General features: G+C 40.8%; 1 protein-coding gene across 1 annotated transcript in view; it reads right to left on the reverse strand.

The window, feature by feature from the left end:
* LOC111980526 (rho guanine nucleotide exchange factor 12) overlaps positions 1-13,029 on the reverse strand; it is a 130,563-nt gene extending 117,534 nt beyond the window's left edge. The window contains exon 1 of the mRNA XM_024011296.2: positions 11,825-13,029. Coding sequence (XP_023867064.1) covers positions 11,825-11,856 — 32 coding nt within the window. The 5' untranslated portion in view covers positions 11,857-13,029. The remainder of the gene's footprint in view (positions 1-11,824) is intronic.
* Positions 13,030-22,823: the final 9,794 nt, after the last annotated feature.

Below are 22,823 nucleotides of genomic sequence, written 5' to 3' on the forward strand. Positions count from 1 at the left end.
CTCTTCATTGCTGGCGGAGGGAGGAAAGAAATAGCAGGGAGGAGGGGGAGGAGGATGGGAAAGAGGCCGCATATTACTGGCAGTTTCCATGGTGACTGACGCAGCTGGGAAAGTTGAGCGCTTCGTCATGTGTGTGGGGCATGAGGAGCTGTGCTGGACTGCGCTGCTCTCATACACACACTAATACATGCACGCGCACACACAGACAGACAGACACACCAGGCGAGAGGAGAGAGAGAGCTGAGCAAGTTTACTCCCTCTTCAAGAGGGGTCTCTCTCTTTCTCCCTCTGTCTCACTCTCTGACACTTCCTGTGGGAACTGAGCACTAAGGGCCCACACACACACACACACACAACATACAGGGCATTCGGAAAGTATTCAGACCCTTTGACTTTTTCCAAATTTTGTCATGTTACAGCCTTATTCCATAATGGATTACATTTTTTTTCTCCCCTCATCAATCTACACACAATAACCCATAATGAAAATGCAAAAACAGGTTTTTAGACATTTTTGCACATTTGTATATTTTTTATACATAAGTATTCAGACCTTTTACTCAGTACTTTGTTGAAGTACATTTGGCAGCAATTACAGCCTTGAATCTTCTTGGGTATGTCGCTACAAGCTTGACACACCTGTATTTGTGGAGTATCTCCCATTCTTCTCTGCAGATCCTCTCAAGCTCTGTCAGGTTGGATGGGGAGCGTCGCTCTACAGCTAAAAGATGGCGCCGAAGAACATGGCTGACGTTTTACATTCTCCCAACCAATTGTGCTTTTTTTTTTTACTTATTGTGTACATAATGTTGCTGCTTCTGTCTCTTATGACCGAAAAAAACTTCTGGACATCAGAAAAGCGATTACTCACCGCGGACTGGAAGAAACTTTTTCCTTTAACGAGTCCGACGAGAAGGATATCCTGCTTTCACACGCCTTTTGCGTAAAGAAAAGACCCCGGAAAAAGGGTACGCTGATCGGGGATCCTTGTGAGAATCCGGAGGTGAGCGAGTTAACTCCCAATGCCTTCCATTCTTCTTGCTAATGGGCAATCATTGGAAAATAAAATAAAACAACCAACGCTATAAATGCTCAACCAGAAGAAGCGCTCCTAGTGGCCAGGGACATTAATGCAGGCAAGCTTAAATCAGTTTTACCACATTTTTGCCAGCATGTCACATGTGCAACCATGGGGAAAAAATAATCCTAGACTACCATTACTCGACACACAGAGATGCATACAAAGCTCTCCCCAGCCCTCTATTTGGAAAATCTGACCGCCAATCTATTCTCTTGATTCCTGCTTACAAGCAAAACCTAAAGCAGGAAGTACCAGTGACTCGCTCAATACGGAAGTGGTCAGATGACGCGGATGCTAAACTACAGGACTGTTTTGCTATTTCCGGAATTCATCCAATGGCATTGAGGAATACACCACCTCAGTCATTGGCTTCATCAATAAATGCATCGTTGACGTCGTCCCCACAGTGACTGTACATTCATATCCCAACCAGAAGCCATGGATTACTGGCAACATCCGCATTGAGGTAAAGGTAAATGCAAATTAATTACTTAAAAATCATACAATGTGATTTTCTGGATTTTTGTTTTAGATTCCGTCTCTCACAGTTGAAGTGTACCTATGATAAAAAAATGACAGACCTCTACATGCTTTGTAAGTAGGAAAACCTGCAGTGTATCAAATACTTGTTCTCCCCACTGTGTACATATATATATATATATATATATATATACACACATTCAAGTTTTCATAACAATCGGTAATCGGGCATTTTTGGACACCGATTATGGCCGATTACATTGCATTCCATGAGGAGACTGCGTGGCAGGCTGACTACATGTTACGCGAGTGCAGCAAGGAGCCAAGGTAAGTTGCTAGCTAGCATTAAACTTATCTTATAAATAAAAAAAATCTTAACATAAGCACTAATTAACTACACATGGTTGATGATATTACTAGTTTATCTAGCTTGTCCTGCGTTGCATATAATCGATGCGGTGCCTGTTAATTTATCATCGAATCACAACCTACTTCGCCAAACGGGTGATGATTTAACAAGCGCACTGTCGTTGCATCCAATGTGTACCTAACCATAAACATCAGTGCCTTTCTTAAAATCAATACACAAGTGTGTGTGTGTGTATATATATACACTGCTCAAAAAAATAAAGGGAACACTTAAACAATACAATGTAACTCCAAGTCAATCACACTTCTGTGAAATCAAACTGTCCACTTAGGAAGCAACACTGATTGACAATAAATTTCACATGCTGTTGTGCAAATGGAATAGACAAAAGGTGGAAATTATAGGCAATTAGCAAGACACCCCCAAAAAAGGAGTGATTCTGCAGGTGGTGACCACAGACCACTTCTCAGTTCCTATGCTTCCTGGCTGATGTTTTGGTCACTTTTGAATGCTGGCGGTGCTYTCACTCTAGTGGTAGCATGAGACGGAGTCTACAACCCACACAGGTGGCTCAGGTAGTGCAGTTCATCCAGGATGGCACATCAATGCGAGCTGTGGCAAAAAGGTTTGCTGTGTCTGTCAGCGTAGTGTCCAGAGCATGGAGGCGCTACCAGGAGACAGGCCAGTACATCAGGAGACGTGGAGGAGGCCGTAGGAGGGCAACAACCCAGCAGCAGGACCGCTACCTCCGCCTTTGTGCAAGGAGGTGCACTGCCAGAGCCCTGCAAAATGACCCACATGTCATTTCATAATTTTGACGTCTTCACTATTATTCTACAATGTACAAAATAAAAATAAACAAAAACCCTGGAATGAGTAGGTGTGTCCAAACTTTTGACTAGTACAGATACATTCAATGTGTTTTAATCAAATCAACTATATGCACTGAGCTTGTCTGATGCTTAAAGTGTTTACTGAAATTATTAAAAGACACACAGATGACTAGAGGGAGTCCGACTGCAATTGATTTGATGTTCTGTGTTAAAAAATGACAGCAAGTGACTGTGACTAGCACCCGTTCTCTCTCTCCTGCAGCGACCACCACAGAACATCAACAGTGTTATCGCGCTGTCCGTGTTGCTGAACCTGAAAATAATTACAGCCATATCTGACTGAAAAGTTCTCTTACCGAAATCCCTCATTTGTTTAGGAAAAACATTCTCTATTCCCTCAAACCTTGCTCTCTTTACGTGACACATGTATGCGTCGCTGGCAMGTGACCAAGAGGGCCTGACCTATAGCATACCATAATCACATGAATAACTTGGTTATAAAAACTCTGAACACCAGAACACGTGACAGCAAAATGGATGCAGGTGACGTGACAAACTCGAAACGGGGGAATGGTTGGTTGCTGAGGAGGTAAAGAGGAAGTCGGATGTATGGAATAAATTTGACTAGTTGTGGAAAATACTGGAGATCTAGAAAAATAAGGTGAGGAGCAAGCGCTGCATGCATATTATTTGTGCCAAACAGGTGCTGTTAGATTACAATATAATTTTTCTGACCATTTGGAACAATGTAAACAACACTAAATAAATTATAAGCGTACCAGAGTCTGTTGTAATTATTATTATTTTATTGTTTTTGGAAAGCCTTTATTATTGCAAAGACTAAAAACAGTAGCATGCATTCGTGAATACTGTTGCTGACATGGAATGGTTTATTTATTGTTTATGCTAATATTTAAAAGGTTGCGTTGTTATTTTAAAACTAAAATGCTTGACTGCATCTCAAATCATGAATGACACATATGCTGTGTGATGACATGAACGACTTAATTGATACAGTAGCCTATATAAGTACTGAAATATAGGCCTAAATTACAGTGTTAAGTCTAAACAGGATGCGCTCTTAGGCCTGCAGCCCGATGGTGGTTATACAAGGCTGCTATACTAAGCCTACTAATGACAACATTACTTATTATAATGATCATAATAAAAACAACAACAACGAGAACAAGGAGGGTTATTATTATTAAAATTATAATTTCTCTGACAAATTGGAACAGTGTAAACAAATAAATCATAAATAATTCCAGAGAGGCTGTTCTAAGGGGTGAAAAAAAAATGTCTAAACCCTTTATTACGGCATAGGAAAGATTAAAAACTGAATTTGTAAAATTGCTTATCAGACGTGGTGATTGCTAGACGCTTGGTGCTCACGAAATCAGTAGGCTATTAAACAAACAGTCAAACAGGCTACTAAAGCAGGATCTGTATTATTTTTCCACACACACACACACACACACAATATATATATATATATATAGAATACAGCCAGGCACATTTAACAGTTAGGCTGTTGATTACAGACCTAATGAAGTTTGGCGTTTCCTCTCTCCTCACTATTCTTAGACAATTAAGGGTTGTTTTCTCATCTCCTAACTGCACTGCTGTCTCCGCCGCATTGTTCTCAACGCCAACATGCTGGGTAACTTTGCTCTTATGCAAAGGACACCACTATGTAAGTAACCATTTCAATAGAATGTCTGCGACAACTGTTGATAGGCGTAGCTGTTAAATTCGCTCAGGCTATCTACATTTTGGGCTCCCGAGTGGCGCAGCGGTCTAAGGCACTGCATCGCAGTGCTAGAGGCGGCACTACAGACCCTGGTCAGTAAACATTGGCAAAAAAGTCTAAATTGTTGCCATCAGTACAGTTGCAGTCACCAAAGCTCTGGATAACATAAAACAGCCTAACCAGCTCTGCTAGGGCAAGTAAAATGGTCAGGGAACTGTTCTCTCATTTGTGTCTGGAAGTAGCTAGCAAGCTAGCCAACGTTAGCCAGTTAACTTGGGTGCTTGACTGCGGTTGTTGGGACAGAACGCTCAGATCAACCCTTAAAGAGATAGTGGGGCTAAAGCACAAGAGGGTGTGAACAACACTGAATGGGTATAGACAAAGAAGAGCTCTCCAGTAGGCGTACCAAACATTCAAAGGCCATTTTCTCAAAAGTGAGGTTACAAGTTTATCAACTTTCAAAGCAGAATTACTTTCCCATTGTTCCTCAAATGCAGTGTGTGATATACCATTTTGTAGCTTTGCGTTTACATTTTATCCAATGTAAAAAAACACAATAAAAAATATTGCTACATCGTGTAAGACCAAATCAAGGCAGTAGGTCACAATTGCTTTGTAAAGAAAATCATTTGTTTACCTTTTGTTAATAAAATACTTTTTCTGCAAACAGATCCTTCTGTAGGTATTACATTATAGTTTTTAATTCCGGTACTGAGTCAATGTGAGTTAATGTGAAGCGGCTAATTGTATTGCTAATAGGCTAGGTGTTTGTAGATCGAATGAGGTGAATGAAGCTACAGCAACAAATGTGATACTGGCTGGGGTCATTTTTGCTTGTTTTAGCTGTTCCCCAAACAGCATTTTAGAGTTTTTAAATTGAATAGAAATGCAGTAAATGAGTGAAAGGAGAAAAAAGAGAAAGGGACAAAAGGAGGGAAAGAGACAGCTGGTCACATTACTAAGGCAAACATAACCTAAGGAGGACATAAATACTAAAGGTTGTAGCTGTTTGTGTAGACACTTGAAAAAAGGGCCTGTAGGACCTGTCTGGTCGACTGAGATGACAAGGCAGAGCAACGCCATATCATGGACAAACCTCTTCCCATTTTACCAACCATTGAGTCTATATGTTTTGACCATGAWAGCTCACCATCTAGGGTTATACCCAGCAGTTTAGTCTCCTCAACTTGCTCAATAGCCTCATTATTCAATAATCGATCTAAACGAGGTTGAGTTGAGCGAGTGATTGCTCCCCAAAATTATGTTTTTCGTTTTTGATATATTTAGCACCATCCTATTGCTAGTTACCCATTACTGACAGGAGCTCTATGTTAAGCGTCTCATTTATTGACTTTACTGTTGCAGTCATTTATTGACTTTACTGTTGTATACTGTTGAGTCGTCAGCGTACCTAGACACACAGCTTTATATAAGATCAATGGGAGGTCATATTTATAAACAGAAAACAATAAAATGGCCCTAGCCGGCTGGTTATGATCAATGACATCAAAAGCTTCACTGAATAAAACACCTCCCATAATCTTCTATCAATTTCTTTTAGACAATCATCAATCATTTGTGTCAGTGCCGAACACGTGCCCGGTATGCTTGTAATCATTAAGGACTGAGGAGTTTGTCACGATTCAAAATAAACAGAATGGAGCTAAGCACAGGCATCCTAGAGGAAAACGTAGTTCAGTCTGCATTCCACCAGACATTGGGAGATGAATTCACCTTTCAGCAGGACAATTACTTATAACAAGGTCAAATCTACAATGAAGTTGCTTACCAATAACACAGTGAATGTTCCTGAGTTAAAGTAAATCTATGGCAAGACCTGGAAATGGTTGTTAAGCAATGATCAACAACCAATTTGACAGAGCTTGAAGAATTTTGAAAATAATAAATTGGGCAAATGTTGCACAATTCAAGGTATGGAAAGCTCTTAGAGATGTAATCACTKCCAAAGGTGTTTATACAAAGTATTTACTCAGGGGTGTGAATACTTAGGTAAATTAGATACTTCTGCATTTCATTTTCAATACATTTGCAAAAAATTATATGAACATGTTTTCACTTTGTCATTATGGGGTATTGTGTGTAGATGGGTGAGGGGGAAAAATCTATTGAATCCAATTTGAATTCAGGCTGTAACACAACAAATTGTGGAATAAGTCACAGGATATGAATACTTTCTGAAGGCACTGTATGTAGCTTAGTGTGCATATCACTTTTTCCCCGCGTCATCCTCTCAGGACAGGGGGCTCTCCTTCAACTGGAAAGGTTTCTTGTAGTCTGTTTATGGCTTCATCGGCGCTTGTGAATTCCATCCTTTGCGTTCCCTTCCATACCCACAGCACTGCAAGCTGTTCGTAGCCCATCTGTAAATAGMCCATCCGATCTACCTACCTCATCCCCATATGAAGCTGGAGACTTATATCTCCCTCACTAACTTTAAGCACCAGCTGTCAGAGCAGCTCACAGAACACTGCACATAGCCCATCTGTAAATAGCCCCATACTGTTATTTATTTTGCTCCTTTGCACCCTAGTATCTCTACTTGCACATTCATCTTCTGCACATCTATCACTCCAGTGTTTAATTGCTAAATTGTAATTATTTCGCCACTATGGCCTATTTATTGCCTTACCTCCCTTATCCTATCTCATATGAACACACTGTATATAGACTTTTTCTATTGTATTATTGACTGTATGATTGTTTATTCCATGTGTAACTCTGTGTTGTTGTTTGTGTCGCACTGCTTTGCTTTATCTTGGCCAGGTCGCAGTTGTAAATGAGAACTTGTTCTCAACTAGCCTACCTGGTTAAATCATGGTGAAATAAATAAAAAATTTAAAAAACAGGACACCGACCATAAGCACACAGCCAAACTGAGCAATCGAGGGAGAAAGGCCTTGGTCGGGGAGGTGACCAAGAACTAGAGGTCGACCGATTATGATTTTTCAATGCTGATACCGATACCGATTATTGGAGGACCAAAAAAGCCGATAACGATTAAAATCGGACGACTTTTATTTATTTATTTGTAATAATGACAATTACAACAATACTGAATGAACACTTATTTTTACTTAATATAATACATCAATAAAATCAATTTAGCCTCAAATAAATAATGAAACATGTTCAATTTGGTTTAAATAATGCAAAAACAAAGTGTTGGAGAAGAAAGTAAAAGTGCAATATGTGCCATGTAAGAAAGCTAACGTTTAAGTTCCTTGCTCAGAACATGAGAACATATGAAAGCTGGTGGTTCCTTTTAACATGAGTCATCAATATTCCCAGGTAAGAAGTTTTAGATTGTAGTTATTTTAGGAATATTTCTCTCTATACCATTTGTATTTCATTAACCTTTGACTATTGGATGTTCTTATAGGCACTTTAGTATTGCCAGTGTAACAGTATAGCTTCCGTCCCTCTCCTCGCTCCTCCCTGGGCTCGAACCAGGAACACAACGACAACAGCCACCCTCGAAGCAGCGTTACCCATGCAGAACAAGGGAAACAACCACTCCAAGGCTCAGAGCGAGTGACGTTTGAAACGCTATTAGTGCACGCTAACTAGCTAGCCATTTCACTTCGGTTACACCAGCCTCCTCTCGGGAGTTGATAGGCTTGAAGTCATAAACAGCGCAATGCTTGATGCACAACGAAGAGCTGCTGGCAAAACGCACGAAAGTGCTGTTTGAATGAATGTTTACGCGCCTGCTTCTGCCTACCACCRCTCAGTCAGATACTTAGATACTGGTATGCTTGTATGCTCAGTCAGATTATATGCAACGCAGGACACGCTAGATAATATCTAGTAATATCATCAACCATGTGTAGTTAAATAGTGATTATGATTGATTGATTGTTTTTTATAAGATAAGTTTAATGCYAGCTAGCAACTTACCTTGGCTTACTGCATTCGCGTAACAGGCAGTCTCCTTGTGGAGTGCACAAGGACTAGTTAACTGTAAGGTTGCAAGATTTGATCCCCCGAGCTGACAAGGTGAAAATCTGTCGTTCTGCCCCTGAACGAGGCAGTTAACCCACCGTTCCTAGGCCGTCAATGAAAATAAGAATGTGTTCTTAACTGACTTGCCTAGTTAAATAAAGATTAAATAAAGGTGTAAAAAAATAAATAATAATTAATAATAAATTCGCCAAAATGGGTGTCCAAAAATACCGATTTCTGATTGTTATGAAAACTTGAAATCGGCCCTAATTAATCGGCCATTCCGATTAATCGGTCGACCTTTACCAAGAACCCAATGGTCACTGACAGAGCACCAAAGTTCCTCTGTGGAGATGGGAGAACCTTACAGAAGGACCGTGGATAGACGGCAGCATTCACAGACAACTGAAAGCACAAACCACCGCATTTAACCATAGCAAAGTGACTGGGTATATAAACAGTGTAGTTATGCAGAAAACAAACCGTGTAGTTATTCCCTCTAAGGCAATCAAACAGGCAAAACGTCAGAACAGAGACAATATGGAGTCACACGTCAACGGCTCTGACACGAGACGTATGTGGCAGGGTCTACAGACAATCACGGATTACAAAGGGAAACCAGCCACATCACGGATGTCTCACTTCCAGACAAACTAAACACCTTCGCCCCCCTTTTAGGATAACACAGTGCCACCGACTCCCAAGGATTGTGGATTCTCGTTCTCCGTGGACGACATAAGTAAGACATTTAAACAGAATCCCTAGCCGCGTCCTCAGAGCATGCGCAGACCAGCTGGCTGGAGTGTTTACAGACATACAGTTGAAGTCGGAAGTTTACATACACCTTAGCCAAATACATTTCAACTCAAGTTTTCACAATTCCTGACATTTAATCCTAGTAAAAATTTCCTGTCTTAGGCCAGTTATGATCACCACTTTATTTTAAGAATGTGAAATGTCAGAATAATAGTAGAGAGGATGATTTACTTCAACTTGTATTTCTTTCATCACATTCCCAGGGGGTCAGAAGTTTACACACGCTCAATTAGTATTTGGTAGCATTGCCTTAATTGTTTCACTTGGGTCAAACGTTTCGGGTAGCCTTTCACAAGCTTCCCACAATGAGTTGGGTGAATTTTGGCCCATTCCTCCTGACAGAGCTGGTGTAACTGAGTCAGGTTTGTAGGCCTCCTTCCTCGCACACGCTTTTTCAGTTCTGCCCACAAATTTTCTATAGGCTTGAGGTCAGGGCTTTGTGATGGCCACTCCAACACCTTGACTTTGTTGTCCTTAAGCCATTTTGCCACAACTTTGGAAGTATGCTTGGGGTCATTGTCCATTGGGAAGACCCATTTGCGACGAAGCTTTAACTTCCTGACTGACGTCTTGAGATGTTGCTTCAATATATCCACGTAATTGTCCTTCCTCATGGTGCCATCTATTTTGTGAAGTGCACCAGTCCCTCCTGCAGCAAAGCACCCCCACAACATGATGCTGCCACCCCCGTGCTTCAAGGTTGGGATGGTGTTCTTCGGCTTGCAAGCCTCCCCCTTTTTCCTCCAAACATAACGATGGTCATTATGGCCAAGCAGTTATATTTTAGTTTCATCAGACCAGAGGACATTTCTCCAAAAGGTACAATCTTTGTCCCTGTGTGCAGTTGCAAACMGTAGWCTGGCTTTTTTATGGCGGTTTTGGAGCTGTGGCTTCTTCCTTGCTGAGTGGCCTTTCAGGTTATGTCGATATAGGACTCGTTTTACTGTGGATATAGATACTTTGTACCCGTTTCCTCCAGCCTCTTCACAAGGTCCTTTGCTGTTCTTCTGGGATTGATTTGCACTTTTCGCACCAAAGTGCTTTCATCTCTAGGAGACAGAACACATCTCCTTCCTGAGCTGTATCACTGAGTTTGAAGGTAGGCCTTGAAATACATCCACAGGTACACCTCCAATTGACTCAAATTATGTGAATTAGTCTATCAGAAGCTTCTAAAGCCATGACATAATTTTCTGGAATTWTCCAAGCTGTTTAAAGGCACAGTCAACTTAGTGTATGCAAACTTCTGACCCACTGGAATTGTGATACAGTGAATTATAAGTTAAATAATCTGTCTGTAAACAATTGTTGGAAAAATGACCTGTGTCATGCACAAAGTAGATGTCCTAACCGACTTGCCAAAACTATAGTTTGTTAACAAGAAATTTGTGGAGTGGTTGAAAAACGAGTTTTTGACTCCAACCTTATAAGTGTATGTAAACTTCTTACTTCAACTGTAGATATTTCATAAAAATGTTTAAAAATCTGCCGTCTYCAGCTAAAATAGTCATTTACAACATTAATAATGTCTACACTGTATTTCTGATCAATTTGATGTTATTTTAATGGACCAAAAAATGTGTTTTAATTTCAAAAACAAGGACATTTCTAAGTGAACCCACACTTTTGAACGGTAGTGTAATACTTCAAAGTACTACTTAATTAGGGGGTATCTGTACTTCACTATTTATATTGACAATTTTTACTCCACTACATTCCCAAATAAAATTATGTACTTTTTACTCCATTCATTTTTCTTGACAACCAAAAGTACTCATTACATTTTGGATGCTTTGCAGGACAGGAAAATGGTCCAATTTACATACTTATCAAGAGAACATCCCTGGTCATGCCAACCGACTGCCTTTGATCTGGCGGACTCACTAAACACAATTGCCTAGTTTGTAAATGTTGTCTTGAGTGTGCACCTGGCTATCCGTAAATTACTTTTTTTTTTTTTAAGAACTGTGCCATCTGGTTTGCTTAATATAGGGAGTTTGAAATTATTTTTACTTTGTCTTTTGATMCTTAAGTATATTTAAAAACTAATAATTTTACTCAAGTAGTATTTTACTGGGTGACTTTCACTTGAAGGTATCTTTACTTTCAATCAGGTTTGACAATTGGGTACTTTTTCCACCACTGCCGTTTCCCAAAAACGTACCGCAAGTTATGTTTAGAGCAAGAGTCAGGGCTCTAAACAAAACTCCCCCAGTCAGAAGATACTACATTATCTTCAATAGGCGCTAAAGCAGTTAGCGTCTATGAATGGGGTAGGAGAAAATCAGACACATCTAATAATATTATAAAAGGAAAAGGACATGGGGTTTCATAACAAACGCGTTGGTCCACTGGCCTGAAAACATGACATGGACAAATTCCATCATGTGTATTGCTAGGCTACATGACAATATGCTGCTAGTTACATTAAAATACCAATACAGAGCCGTGGGAAGGGAGAAATGCAATGGCATAAGCAGTATAGGAGTTGAGCTACCATTCATGCATCGTGGGAATGAGATATTATTTACCTGTCAGTGAGTGTTGACTGTGTCTCGCTCATTGGGCTTCCGTTGTTTTTTCCCACACGGATTTTATCCAAATAACGTTAGCATTTTCACAAAAATGACAAACTGTATTTTGGAGAATGGCTTCGCCTTGGCTTTCAATGTCCGTCCAAGGGCGTTCCACAACGATTCAAATTCGTTTAATCCATTAAAAAAAGAACACATGGGTGATTCCACGGTGTAGACTTCAATTCTTTGGTGTATTTAGTTTTTTCAAATATTGATGTAAAATAATTGTTCCAGACAGAAGAAATCAGAGGTGACTGTAAACGTTCTTCTTCAGAACCATTACGGGGGCGTGCATGAAATAACGTATTGCCAATGATACATAGATAACTCTGAGTATGGTGAAATGTTACTAGAAAATAAAACGTTAACCTCTCAATATCTTTAGGAGAAACATTAATTGCGACCACACTGTATCATGGGCATCGCCTGTCGCTGCCTGCATCCGTCTTTGTCAATAGACTACCGGGAAAATAATAGCACTAGCTACCTATTGTTAATTTGTTTCCATGTGAAATAACACTGCACAAAGTTACTAATTCGACCAATGTCTTGACAAGATTGGTCTAATCGTTCTGAAGATTCCTTGTTTTAGTTTTCTTTTCATTAAGTTCCCTCAAATGAAGCTTGGTTTCTCTCGAAGTTGGTCGCTTATTTACCTTCCAAAATGTTTTCATGGTAAAATTCCCATCCGATTCGCCCCTTAACCCAGACAGATTTGGTCCTTCATGCCCGGAAGAATGTCGACAACAATGAAAGTGATCATCGCTGCGTTCTAAAGGTTTTCACGAAATTTGAAATATTGTTTCACCACTCCGTTCCAAAAACCGTTTAGATTACATGAGCGATCCTCACAGGCCTCTCGCTCTTTACTGTACTATAGTGCGGATGGAAAAGGGAAATCATTTTCCCACCCCTAAAAAGGGAGAGGAAAAAATATATACAAAAATATCACCTTTCCTCTTGGGCCAAACCGGGTCCCGACACAGCAATTCGTAACAGCAACTTTTGAAAGCAACACACAGATCTCGACAAATTCCGTTTTCTGCAGCCTAGTTTCTTTTGCGGTTGAGCCTACTACGTTTCATTGAATTACAGTATGTATTTGAATCACCTAGGTACGTTTTCGGAATAGAGCTTTCAAAACCTTTGATGTCCGTTTAGTTAGGCTGGCTAAATGGGATGGTCATGATTCAGCATCTCATCTCCATGCTATATATGACAGACCAGTAGATGGTCCATTTACTAAGCCTATTATTGCACATTCCAACAGATACATTTTAATTTAATGTTTATTCGGCTATCAACTACATTATATTATATTGGCTAGATATATATGTATAGGCTCTATAAGTAGTAGCCAGGCCCAGCCAATCATTATTAGTTTTTTCCCCACAAAAGGGCTTTATTACAGACATTTTGAGGAAATKTTCGCATTGTATATATAAGCAATAATTTATGATGTTTCTCTGTCCGCTTTTGTATGTTTAGTATATATTCTAGATCATGCATTCTATTGTACTAGGTACTGATTTATAGATTTTCTGATGTACACTACATGACCAAAAGTATGTGGACACCTGCTCGTCGAACATCTCTTTCCAAAATCATAGTGTTGGTCCTCGTTTACTGCTATAACAGCCTCCACACTTCTGGGAAGGCTTTCCACTAGATGTTGAAACATTTCTGCGGCGACTTGCTTCCATTCAGCCACAAGACCATTAGGGAGGTCGGGCACTGATGCTGGGCGATTAGGCCTGGCTCACAGTCGGTGTTCCAATTCATCCCAAAGGTGTTCGTTGGGGTTGAGGTCAGGGCTCTGTGCAGGCCAGTCAAGTTCTTCCACACAGATCTAGGAAAAAAAATATGTATGGGCCTCTCTTTGTGTACAGGGGCATTGTCATGCTAAAACAGGACAGGGCCTTTCACAAACTGTTGCCACAAAGTTTGTATTCAATGTCATTGTATGCAGTAGCGTTAAGGTTTCCTTCACTGGAACTACAGGGCCTGATCCATGGAAAAAAGCCCCAGACCATTATTCCTCCTCCACCAAACTTTACAATTGGCATTATGCATTCGGGCAGGTAGCGTTCTCCTGGCATCCGCCAAACCCAGATTCGACCGTCGGACTGCCAGATGGTGAAGCGTGATTCATCACTCTAGTGAACGAGTTTCCACTACTCCAGAGTCTAATGGCGACGAGCTTTACACCACTCCAGCCGACGCTTGTCATTGCGTATGGTGATCTTAGGCTTGTGTGTGGCTGCTCGGCCATGGAAACCCATTTCATAAAGCTCCCGACTAACAGTTATTTGCTTCCAGAGGCAGCTTGGAACTCGGTAGTGAGTGTTGCAATTGAGGACAGATTAATTTTACGAGCTATGTGCTTCAGCACTCGACTCTCCCGTTCTGTGACCTTGTGTGGCCTACCACTTCGCGGCTGAGCCGTTGTTGCTCCTAGATGTTTCCACATCACAATAACAGCACTTAGTTGACCGGGGCAGCTCTAGCAGGGCGGAAATTTGACTAACTGACTTGTTGGAAAGGTGGCAGCCTATGACGGCGCCACGTTGAAAGTCACTGAGCTCTTCAGTAAGGCCATTCAACTGCCAATGTTTGAAATGAAATTGCATGGCTATGTGCTCGATTTTATACACCTGTCAGCAATGAGTGTGGTTGAAAGAGCTGAATACACTAATTTGAAGTGGTGTCCACATACTTTTGTATATGTAGGCTGCGGTCCAAACACTTAAAAGACACACCCTTGTCCACTTACCCTCGCCATCTTGGTGGGCGGTCCAAATGATTAGCCAAGCAAGGGAAGTTTGCAACGTAAGCCCCTCAGCCCTCGTTTTTAGTCGGCTTTGCGAGTGTACAATTATGTTCACTCCGTGGCCTGAAACTCCCCATAATTMAATTTGTGACGATTGTACACCCGCTAAGAAAAGTCAGCGAAAACTTAAAACAACATCAATGGAGAAGTCAGCATACAAGTGTAAGTGAAAACGAATACAAATAAGTTMGAAATTGTGCTACTAATGCACGACGGCACAAACACGTCTTGTAAAAAGTAAATCTGTTTTTGTTTGGTTATCTTTTGGAAATTGTAGAAATAAAATGTTTTCCTTCTTCAGAAGTTCCAGCTAGGCAGGCTAACATTAGTTAGCTAATTAATTTGCTAGCTATCATACAGTAGGTGTATATTAATAATTATACATTTCATATAAGTAGACATGCATTCATAATTGACTGTAGAGCATATAAAGCACCAACAAGCTACCGGTGGCTGAAAACACAATCATTGCGGGATGAACGAGTGTCGAGTTTTCAGCCAAAGGTTGTCCATTTAAAAATCCCTCACTTCCTCACCCCTTGCCCTGCATGTGTATACTTGTCAGACGTCATGATACGTCATCAGAAGTGTCCACTTCATTTGAGGGATGAGGAGATAGGGTTTGTCTTAAGTGTTTGCACTGCAGCCATAGTGTATTTTCTTGCCTGATCATGTGACATATGCAATTATCCTTGACATAGAAAACAGGTGTGTGTGCTGACAATTTACACTGACGATGGCCTGAGGCAAAATCATTTTTGTTTTGTTTTCATCTTTTATTTATGCACTTTCTTGCACTATAATATCTTCTTTGGCACCATGATGCTTCAATTAACATCTTTATTTTGCATTCAAGCCTCAGTWTTAAATCTATTCCTTTTTTCTACAGTGTGCGGTTCTCTATTTCTTCCAGCAGCCCTGGTACTGTATATTAGCCCAAAATCCTTTCAGTGAACTATTTATAGTAGGCTACATTCTGCATGACAGTCTTTTAAGCTGCATTGTATACACTGAAAAAAAACTGATGGTATTTCCTCCTTTATCTCCCTTATCTATGATCAGATTATGTTATGTCTGGTAATATATCCAACTCTCCAAATCTTTAGCCAATTGTCTGGACAATCTAAGCACTGGGTAATTAGTCATTATATAGCCTACCATGCTTAATGCATTTTACCTGGCTGCATAACATACGGTGCATCAATTGTCTCATCACAAATCTTAATTATAATCAGGATTAGTTATAGGACGTTGCAGTCATTATTTAGCCATAAAATAACCACAAACAGGTGCATCAAGGTGGCTCTGACATTCAGTTCAATGCAATTGGTTATAGTAGGTGATTGATGCCAATACCTCCCCAGATACCTCCTTAGATCTATGATCAATAGAATCAGCCGTGCAAAAAGAGATTTGAGAAATCATCATTGAACTTTGCTGCATACACTCCATGCTTCACAGTGGGAACCATACATGTAGAGATCATCCGTTCACCTACTCTGCGTCTCCCAAAGACACGGCGGTTGGAACCAAAATTCTGAAATTTRGACTCATCAGACCAAAGGACAGATTTCCACCGGTCTAATGTCCATTGCTCGTGTTGGCCTAAGAAAKAATTTTCTTCTTATTGGTGTCCTTTAGCAATTCGATCATGAAGGCCTTGGGATAAAGGCGCCGGAGGGGATGGCTGMCATTTTACGGGCTCCTAACCAACTGTACTATTTTGTTCGTTTTTTCGCATTGTTTGTAACTCATTYTGYACATAATGTTGCTGCTACTGTCTCTTATGACCGGAAAGAGCTTCTGGACATCAGAAAAGCGATTACTCACCTCGAACTGGACAAATAWTTTTTTCCGACGCAAAGGATATACTGCTTTGTCGAKACAAGGCCCAAATCCCTGTCATCCGAGTGAAGAAAAGACCGAAAAAAAGGGGGAGGAGGGCGGGGTGCCTTGGAAGAATTCGCAGATGAGAAGGTAAACCACCACTACCCGCCGTATTATTGGCCAATGTGCAATCATTGGAAAACAAACTGGACGATCTACGATTAAGACTATCCTACCAACGGGACATTCAARACTGTAATATTTTATGTTTCACCGAGACGTGGCTGAACGACGACACCGATAATATGGAGCTGGCTKGCTTCTCTGTGTATCTGCAGGACAGAGCAGCTGTGTCTSGTAAGACACGGGGCGGGGGTGTGTGTCTATTGGTCAATAACTGCTGGTACGGAATGTCTAATATTAACTTATTTGGGGTAGGGGGCAGTATTTTCACGTTCGGATGAAAAGCGTGCCCAGAGTAAACTGCCTGCTACTCAAGCCCAGATGCTAGGRTRTGCATATTATTTGGATAGAAAACACTCTGRAGTTTCTAAAACTGTTTGAATGATGTCTGTGAGTATAACAGAACTCATATGGCAGGCAAAAACCTGAGAAAGAATCRAACCAGGAAGTGGGAAATCTGAGGTTTGTAGTTTTTCAACTATTTGCTTATCCAAGATACAGTGGAAATGGGGTCATATTGCACTTCCTAAGGCTTCCACTAGATGTCAACAGTCTTTAGAACCTTTTTTGATGCTTCTACTGTGAAGTGGGGGGCGAATGAGAGGCGATTGAGTAAGGTCTCTCCCAGAGTGCCACGAGTTGACCATGCGCGTTCACGTGATAATTAGCTTGCGCTCCATTGCCGTCTACAGACAAAGGAATCTCCGGTTGGAAAATTATTGAAGATTTATGTTAAAAACTTTCTTAAAGATTAATTGTATACTTCGTTTGACATGTTTCTAGGACTGTAACGGAACCTTTTGACTTTTCGTCTGGACCAGTGCTCGCACCTCATGAATTTGGAATACTGGGCTAAACGTGCAAACAAAAAGGAGCTATTTGGACATAAATGATGAACTTTATTGAACAAATCAAACATTTATTGTGGAACTGGGATTCCTGGGAGTGCATTCTGATGAAGATCATCAAAGGTAAGGAATATGTATAATGCTATTTCTGCCTTCTGTTGACTCCAACATGGCGGATATCTGTTTGGCTTAATTTGTCGTCTGAGCGCCGTACTCCGATTATTGCATGGTTTGCTTTATCCGTAAAGTTTTTTTTAAATCTGACACAGCGGTTGCATTAAGGAGCAGTGGATCTAAAATTCCATGCATAACCATTGTATCTTTTATCAATGTTTATTATGAGTATTTCTGTAAATTGATGTGGCTCTCTGCAAAATCACCGGATGTTTTGGAACTACTGAACATAATGCGCCAATGTAAACTCAGATTTTTGGATATAAATATGAACTTTACCAAACAAAACATACATGTATTGTGTAACATGAAGTCCTATGAGTGTCATCTGATGAAGATCATCAAAGGTTAGTGATTCATTTTATCTATATTTCTGCTTTTTGTGACTCCTCTCTTTGGCTGGAAAAATGGCTGTGTTTTTCTGTGACTTGGCTCTGACCTAACATAATCGTTTGGTTTGCTTTCGTCGTAAAGCCTTTTTGAAATCGGACACTGTGGCTGGATTTACAAGAAGTGTATCTTTAAAATGGTGTACAATACATGTATGTTTGAGGAATTTTAATTGTGGGATTTCTGTTGTTTTGAATTTGGCGCCCTGCRGTTTCACTGGCTGTTGATGACGCTACCGTCCCACGTAMCCTAGAGAGGTTAAAGAAGTCTYGAGGTATTGCTCGCCTGAGGTAGAATACCTCATGATAAGCTGTAGACCACACTATCTACCAAGAGTTTTCATCTATATTATTCGTAGCCGTCTATTTCTATTTACCACCACAAACCGATGTTGGCACTAAGACCGCACTCAACGAGCTGTATACGGCCAAAAGCAAACAAGAAAATGCTCATCCAGTACCTTGGTGTCCACATCACCAACAATCTATCATGGTCCAAACACACCAAGACAGTTTTGAAGAGGGCACGACAACACCTTTTCCCCCTCAGGACACTGAAAAGATTCGGCATGGGACCCGAGATCCTCAAAGTTCTACAGCTGCAMCATCGAGAGTATCCTGACCGGTTGCATCACTGTCTCCTATGGCAACTGACTGTAATGCGCTACAAAGGGTAGTGCGTACGGCCCAGTGCGCCACTGGGGCCAAGCTTCCTGACATCCAGGAMCTACAGTACCAGTCAAAAGCTTGGACACACCTACTCATTCAAGGGTTTTTATTTTATTTTACTATTTTCTACATTGTAGAATAATAGTGAAGACATCAAAACTATGAAATAACACATGGAATCATTTCATAACCAAAAAAAGTGTTAAACAAATCAAAATATATTTTAGATTCTTCAAAGTAAACCCTTTGCCTTGATGACAGCTTTGCACACTCTTTTCATTCAACCGGATTCATGAGGTAGTCACATGGAATTCATTTCAATTAACAGGTGTGCCTTGTTAAAAGTTAATTTGTGGAATTTAATGCGTTYGAGCCAATCAGTTGTGTTAAGACAAGGTAKGGGCGRTATACACAAGATAGAMATTTTTGGTAAAAGACCAAGTCCATATTATGGCAAGAACAGCTCAAATAAGCAAAGAGAAACAACATTCCATCATTACTTTAAGACATGAAGGTCAGTCAATGCGGAAAATATCAAGAAACTTTAAAAGTTCCTTCAAGCGCTATGATGAAACTGTCTCTCATGAGGACTGCCACAGGAAAGGAAGACCCAGAGGTACCTCTGTTGCAGAGGATAAKTTCATTACAGTTACCAGAAATTGCAGTCTGATGTCATGAGCGCTCGAGAGCACGTTTTTATCAAGGATCTCTCTGTACTTTGTTTTTTTTCATCTTTCCCTCAATCCTGACTAGTCTGAGAGTCCTTTAGGTGCCTTTTGGCAAACCCCAATCGGRCTGTCATGTGCCTTTTACTGAGGAGCGTCTTCCATCTGGCCACTCTACCATAAAGGCCTGATTGGTGAAGTGCTGCAGAGATGGTTGTCCTTCTGGAAGTTTCTCCCATCTCTACAGAGGAACTCTGGAGCTCTGTCAGACTGACCATCAGGTTCTTGGTCACCTCCCTGACCAAGGCCCTTCTCCCCCTTGATTACTCARTTTGGCCCTGCGGCCAGCTCTAKGAAGAGTCTCGGTGGTTMCAAACTTCTTCCTTTTATGATGGAGGCTGCTGTGTTCTTGGGGACCTTCAATGCKGCAGACATTTCTTGGTACCCTTCCCCAGATCTTTGCCTCGACACAATCCTGTCTCGGAGCTCTACGGACAACTAATTTGACCTCATGGCTTGGTTTTTGCTCTGACATGCAGTGTCAACTTCTGGACCTTATATAGACAGGTTTGTGCCTTTCCAAATCATGTCCCATCAATTGAATTTACCACAGGTAGACTCCAATCAAGCTGTAGAAATATCTCAAGGATGATCTATGGAAACTGGACGCACCTGAGCTCAATTTTGAGTCTCATAGCAAAGGGTCTGAATACTTATGTAAATAAGGTATTTTCTATTTTTAATAAATGTGAAGAAAAAAATAAAACCTGTTTTCGCTTTCCGATTATTGCATGGTTTGCTTTATCCGTAAAGTTTTTTTAAAATCTGACACAGCGGTTGCATTAAGGAGCAGTGGATCTAAATTCCATGCATAACACTTGTATCTTTTATCAATGTTTATTATGAGTATTTCTGTAAATTGATGTGGCTCTCTGCAAAATCACCGGATGTTTTGGAACTACTGAACATAATGCGCCAATGTAAACTCATATTTTTGGATATAAATATGAACTTTACCGAACAAAACATACATGTATTGTGTAACATGAAGTCCATGAGTGTCATCTGATGAAGATCATCAAAGGTTAGTGATTCATTTTATCTATATTTCTGCTTTTGTGACTCCTCTCTTTGGCTGGAAAAATGGCTGTGTTTTTCTGTGACTTGGCTCTGACCTAACATAATCGTTTGGTTTGCTTTCGTCGTAAAGCCTTTTTGAAATCGGACACTGTGGCTGGATTTACAAGAAGTGTATCTTTAAAATGGTGTACAATACATGTATGTTTGAGGAATTTTATTGTGGGATTTCTGTTGTTTTGATTTGGCGCCCTGCGTTTCACTGGCTGTTGATGACGCTACCGTCCCACGTACCCTAGAGAGGTTAAAGAAGTCTGAGGTATTGCTCGCCTGAGGTAGAAATCCTCATGATAAGCTGTAGACCACACTATCTACCAAGAGTTTTCATCTATATTATTCGTAGCCGTCTATTTCTATTTACCACCACAAACCGATGTTGGCACTAAGACCGCACTCAACGAGCTGTATACGGCCAAAAGCAAACAAGAAAATGCTCATCCAGTACCTTGGTGTCCACATCACCAACAATCTATCATGGTCCAAACACACAAGACAGTTTTGAAGAGGGCACGACAACACCTTTTCCCCCTCAGGACACTGAAAAGATTCGGCATGGGACCCGAGATCCTCAAAGTTCTACAGCTGCACCATCGAGAGTATCCTGACCGGTTGCATCACTGTCTCCTATGGCAATGACTGTAATGCGCTACAAAGGGTAGTGCGTACGGCCCAGTGCGCCACTGGGGCCAAGCTTCCTGACATCCAGGACTACAGTACCAGTCAAAAGCTTGGACACACTACTCATTCAAGGGTTTTTATTTTATTTTAACTATTTTCTACATTGTAGAATAATAGTGAAGACAATCAAAACTATGAAATAACACATGGAATCATTTCATAACCAAAAAAGTGTTAAACAAATCAAAATATATTTTAGATTCTTCAAAGTAAACCCTTTGCCTTGATGACAGCTTTGCACACTCTTTTCATTCAACCGGATTCATGAGGTGTCACATGGAATTCATTTCAATTAACAGGTGTGCCTTGTTAAAAGTTAATTTGTGGAATTTAATGCGTTGAGCCAATCAGTTGTGTTAAGACAAGGTAGGGGCGTATACACAAGATAGAAATTTTTGGTAAAAGACCAAGTCCATATTATGGCAAGAACAGCTCAAATAAGCAAAGAGAAACAACATTCCATCATTACTTTAAGACATGAAGGTCAGTCAATGCGGAAAATATCAAGAATTTAAAAGTTCTCTTCAAGCGCTATGATGAAACTGTCTCTCATGAGGACTGCCACAGGAAAGGAAGACCCAGAGGTACCTCTGTTGCAGAGGATAATTCATTACAGTTACCAGAAATTGCAGTCTGATGTCATGAGCGCTCGAGAGCACGTTTTTATCAAGGATCTCTCTGTACTTTTCATCTTTCCCTCAACCTAACTAGTCTGAGAGTCCTTTAGGTGCCTTTTGGCAAACCCCAATCGGCTGTCATGTGCCTTTTACTGAGGAGCGTCTTCCATCTGGCCACTCTACCATAAGCTGATTGGTGAAGTGCTGCAGAGATGGTTGTCCTTCTGGAAGTTTCTCCCATCTCTACAGAGGAACTCTGGAGCTCTGTCAGACTGACCATCAGGTTCTTGGTCACCTCCCTGACCAAGGCCCTTCTCCCCCTTGATTACTCATTTGGCCCTGCGCCAGCTCTAGGAAGGTCTCGTGGTTCACAAACTTCTCCTTTTATGATGGAGGCTGCTGTGTTCTTGGGGACCTTCAATGCGGCAGACATTTCTTGGTACCCTTCCCCAGATCTTTGCCTCGACACAATCCTGTCTCGGAGCTCTACGGACACTAATTTGACCTCATGGCTTGGTTTTTGCTCTGACATGCAGTGTCAACTTCTGGACCTTATATAGACAGGTTTGTGCCTTTCCAAACCATGTCCCATCAATTGAATTTACCACAGGTAGACTCCAATCAAGCTGTAGAATACTCTCAAGGATGATCATGGAAACTGGACGCACCTGAGCTCAATTTTGAGTCTCATAGCAAAGGGTCTGAATACTTATGTAAATAAGGTATTAAATGTGAAGAAAAAAATAAAACCTGTTTTCGCTTTGTCATTATGGGGTATTGTGTATAGATTTTTTTTAAATACATTTTAGAATAAGGTGTAACTAACATGTAACGGCAGCCTTCCTCCTCTTCGTCTGAAGAGGAGGTGTAGCAGGGATCGGACCAAGACGCAGCGTAGCTCGTGTTCAACATGCGTAGCTCAGCGTAGCTCGTGATT

The sequence above is a fragment of the Salvelinus sp. IW2-2015 genome, linkage group LG20 (assembly GCF_002910315.2).
Source record: "Salvelinus sp. IW2-2015 linkage group LG20, ASM291031v2, whole genome shotgun sequence".
NCBI classification, from domain to species: Eukaryota; Metazoa; Chordata; class Actinopteri; order Salmoniformes; family Salmonidae; genus Salvelinus; species Salvelinus sp. IW2-2015.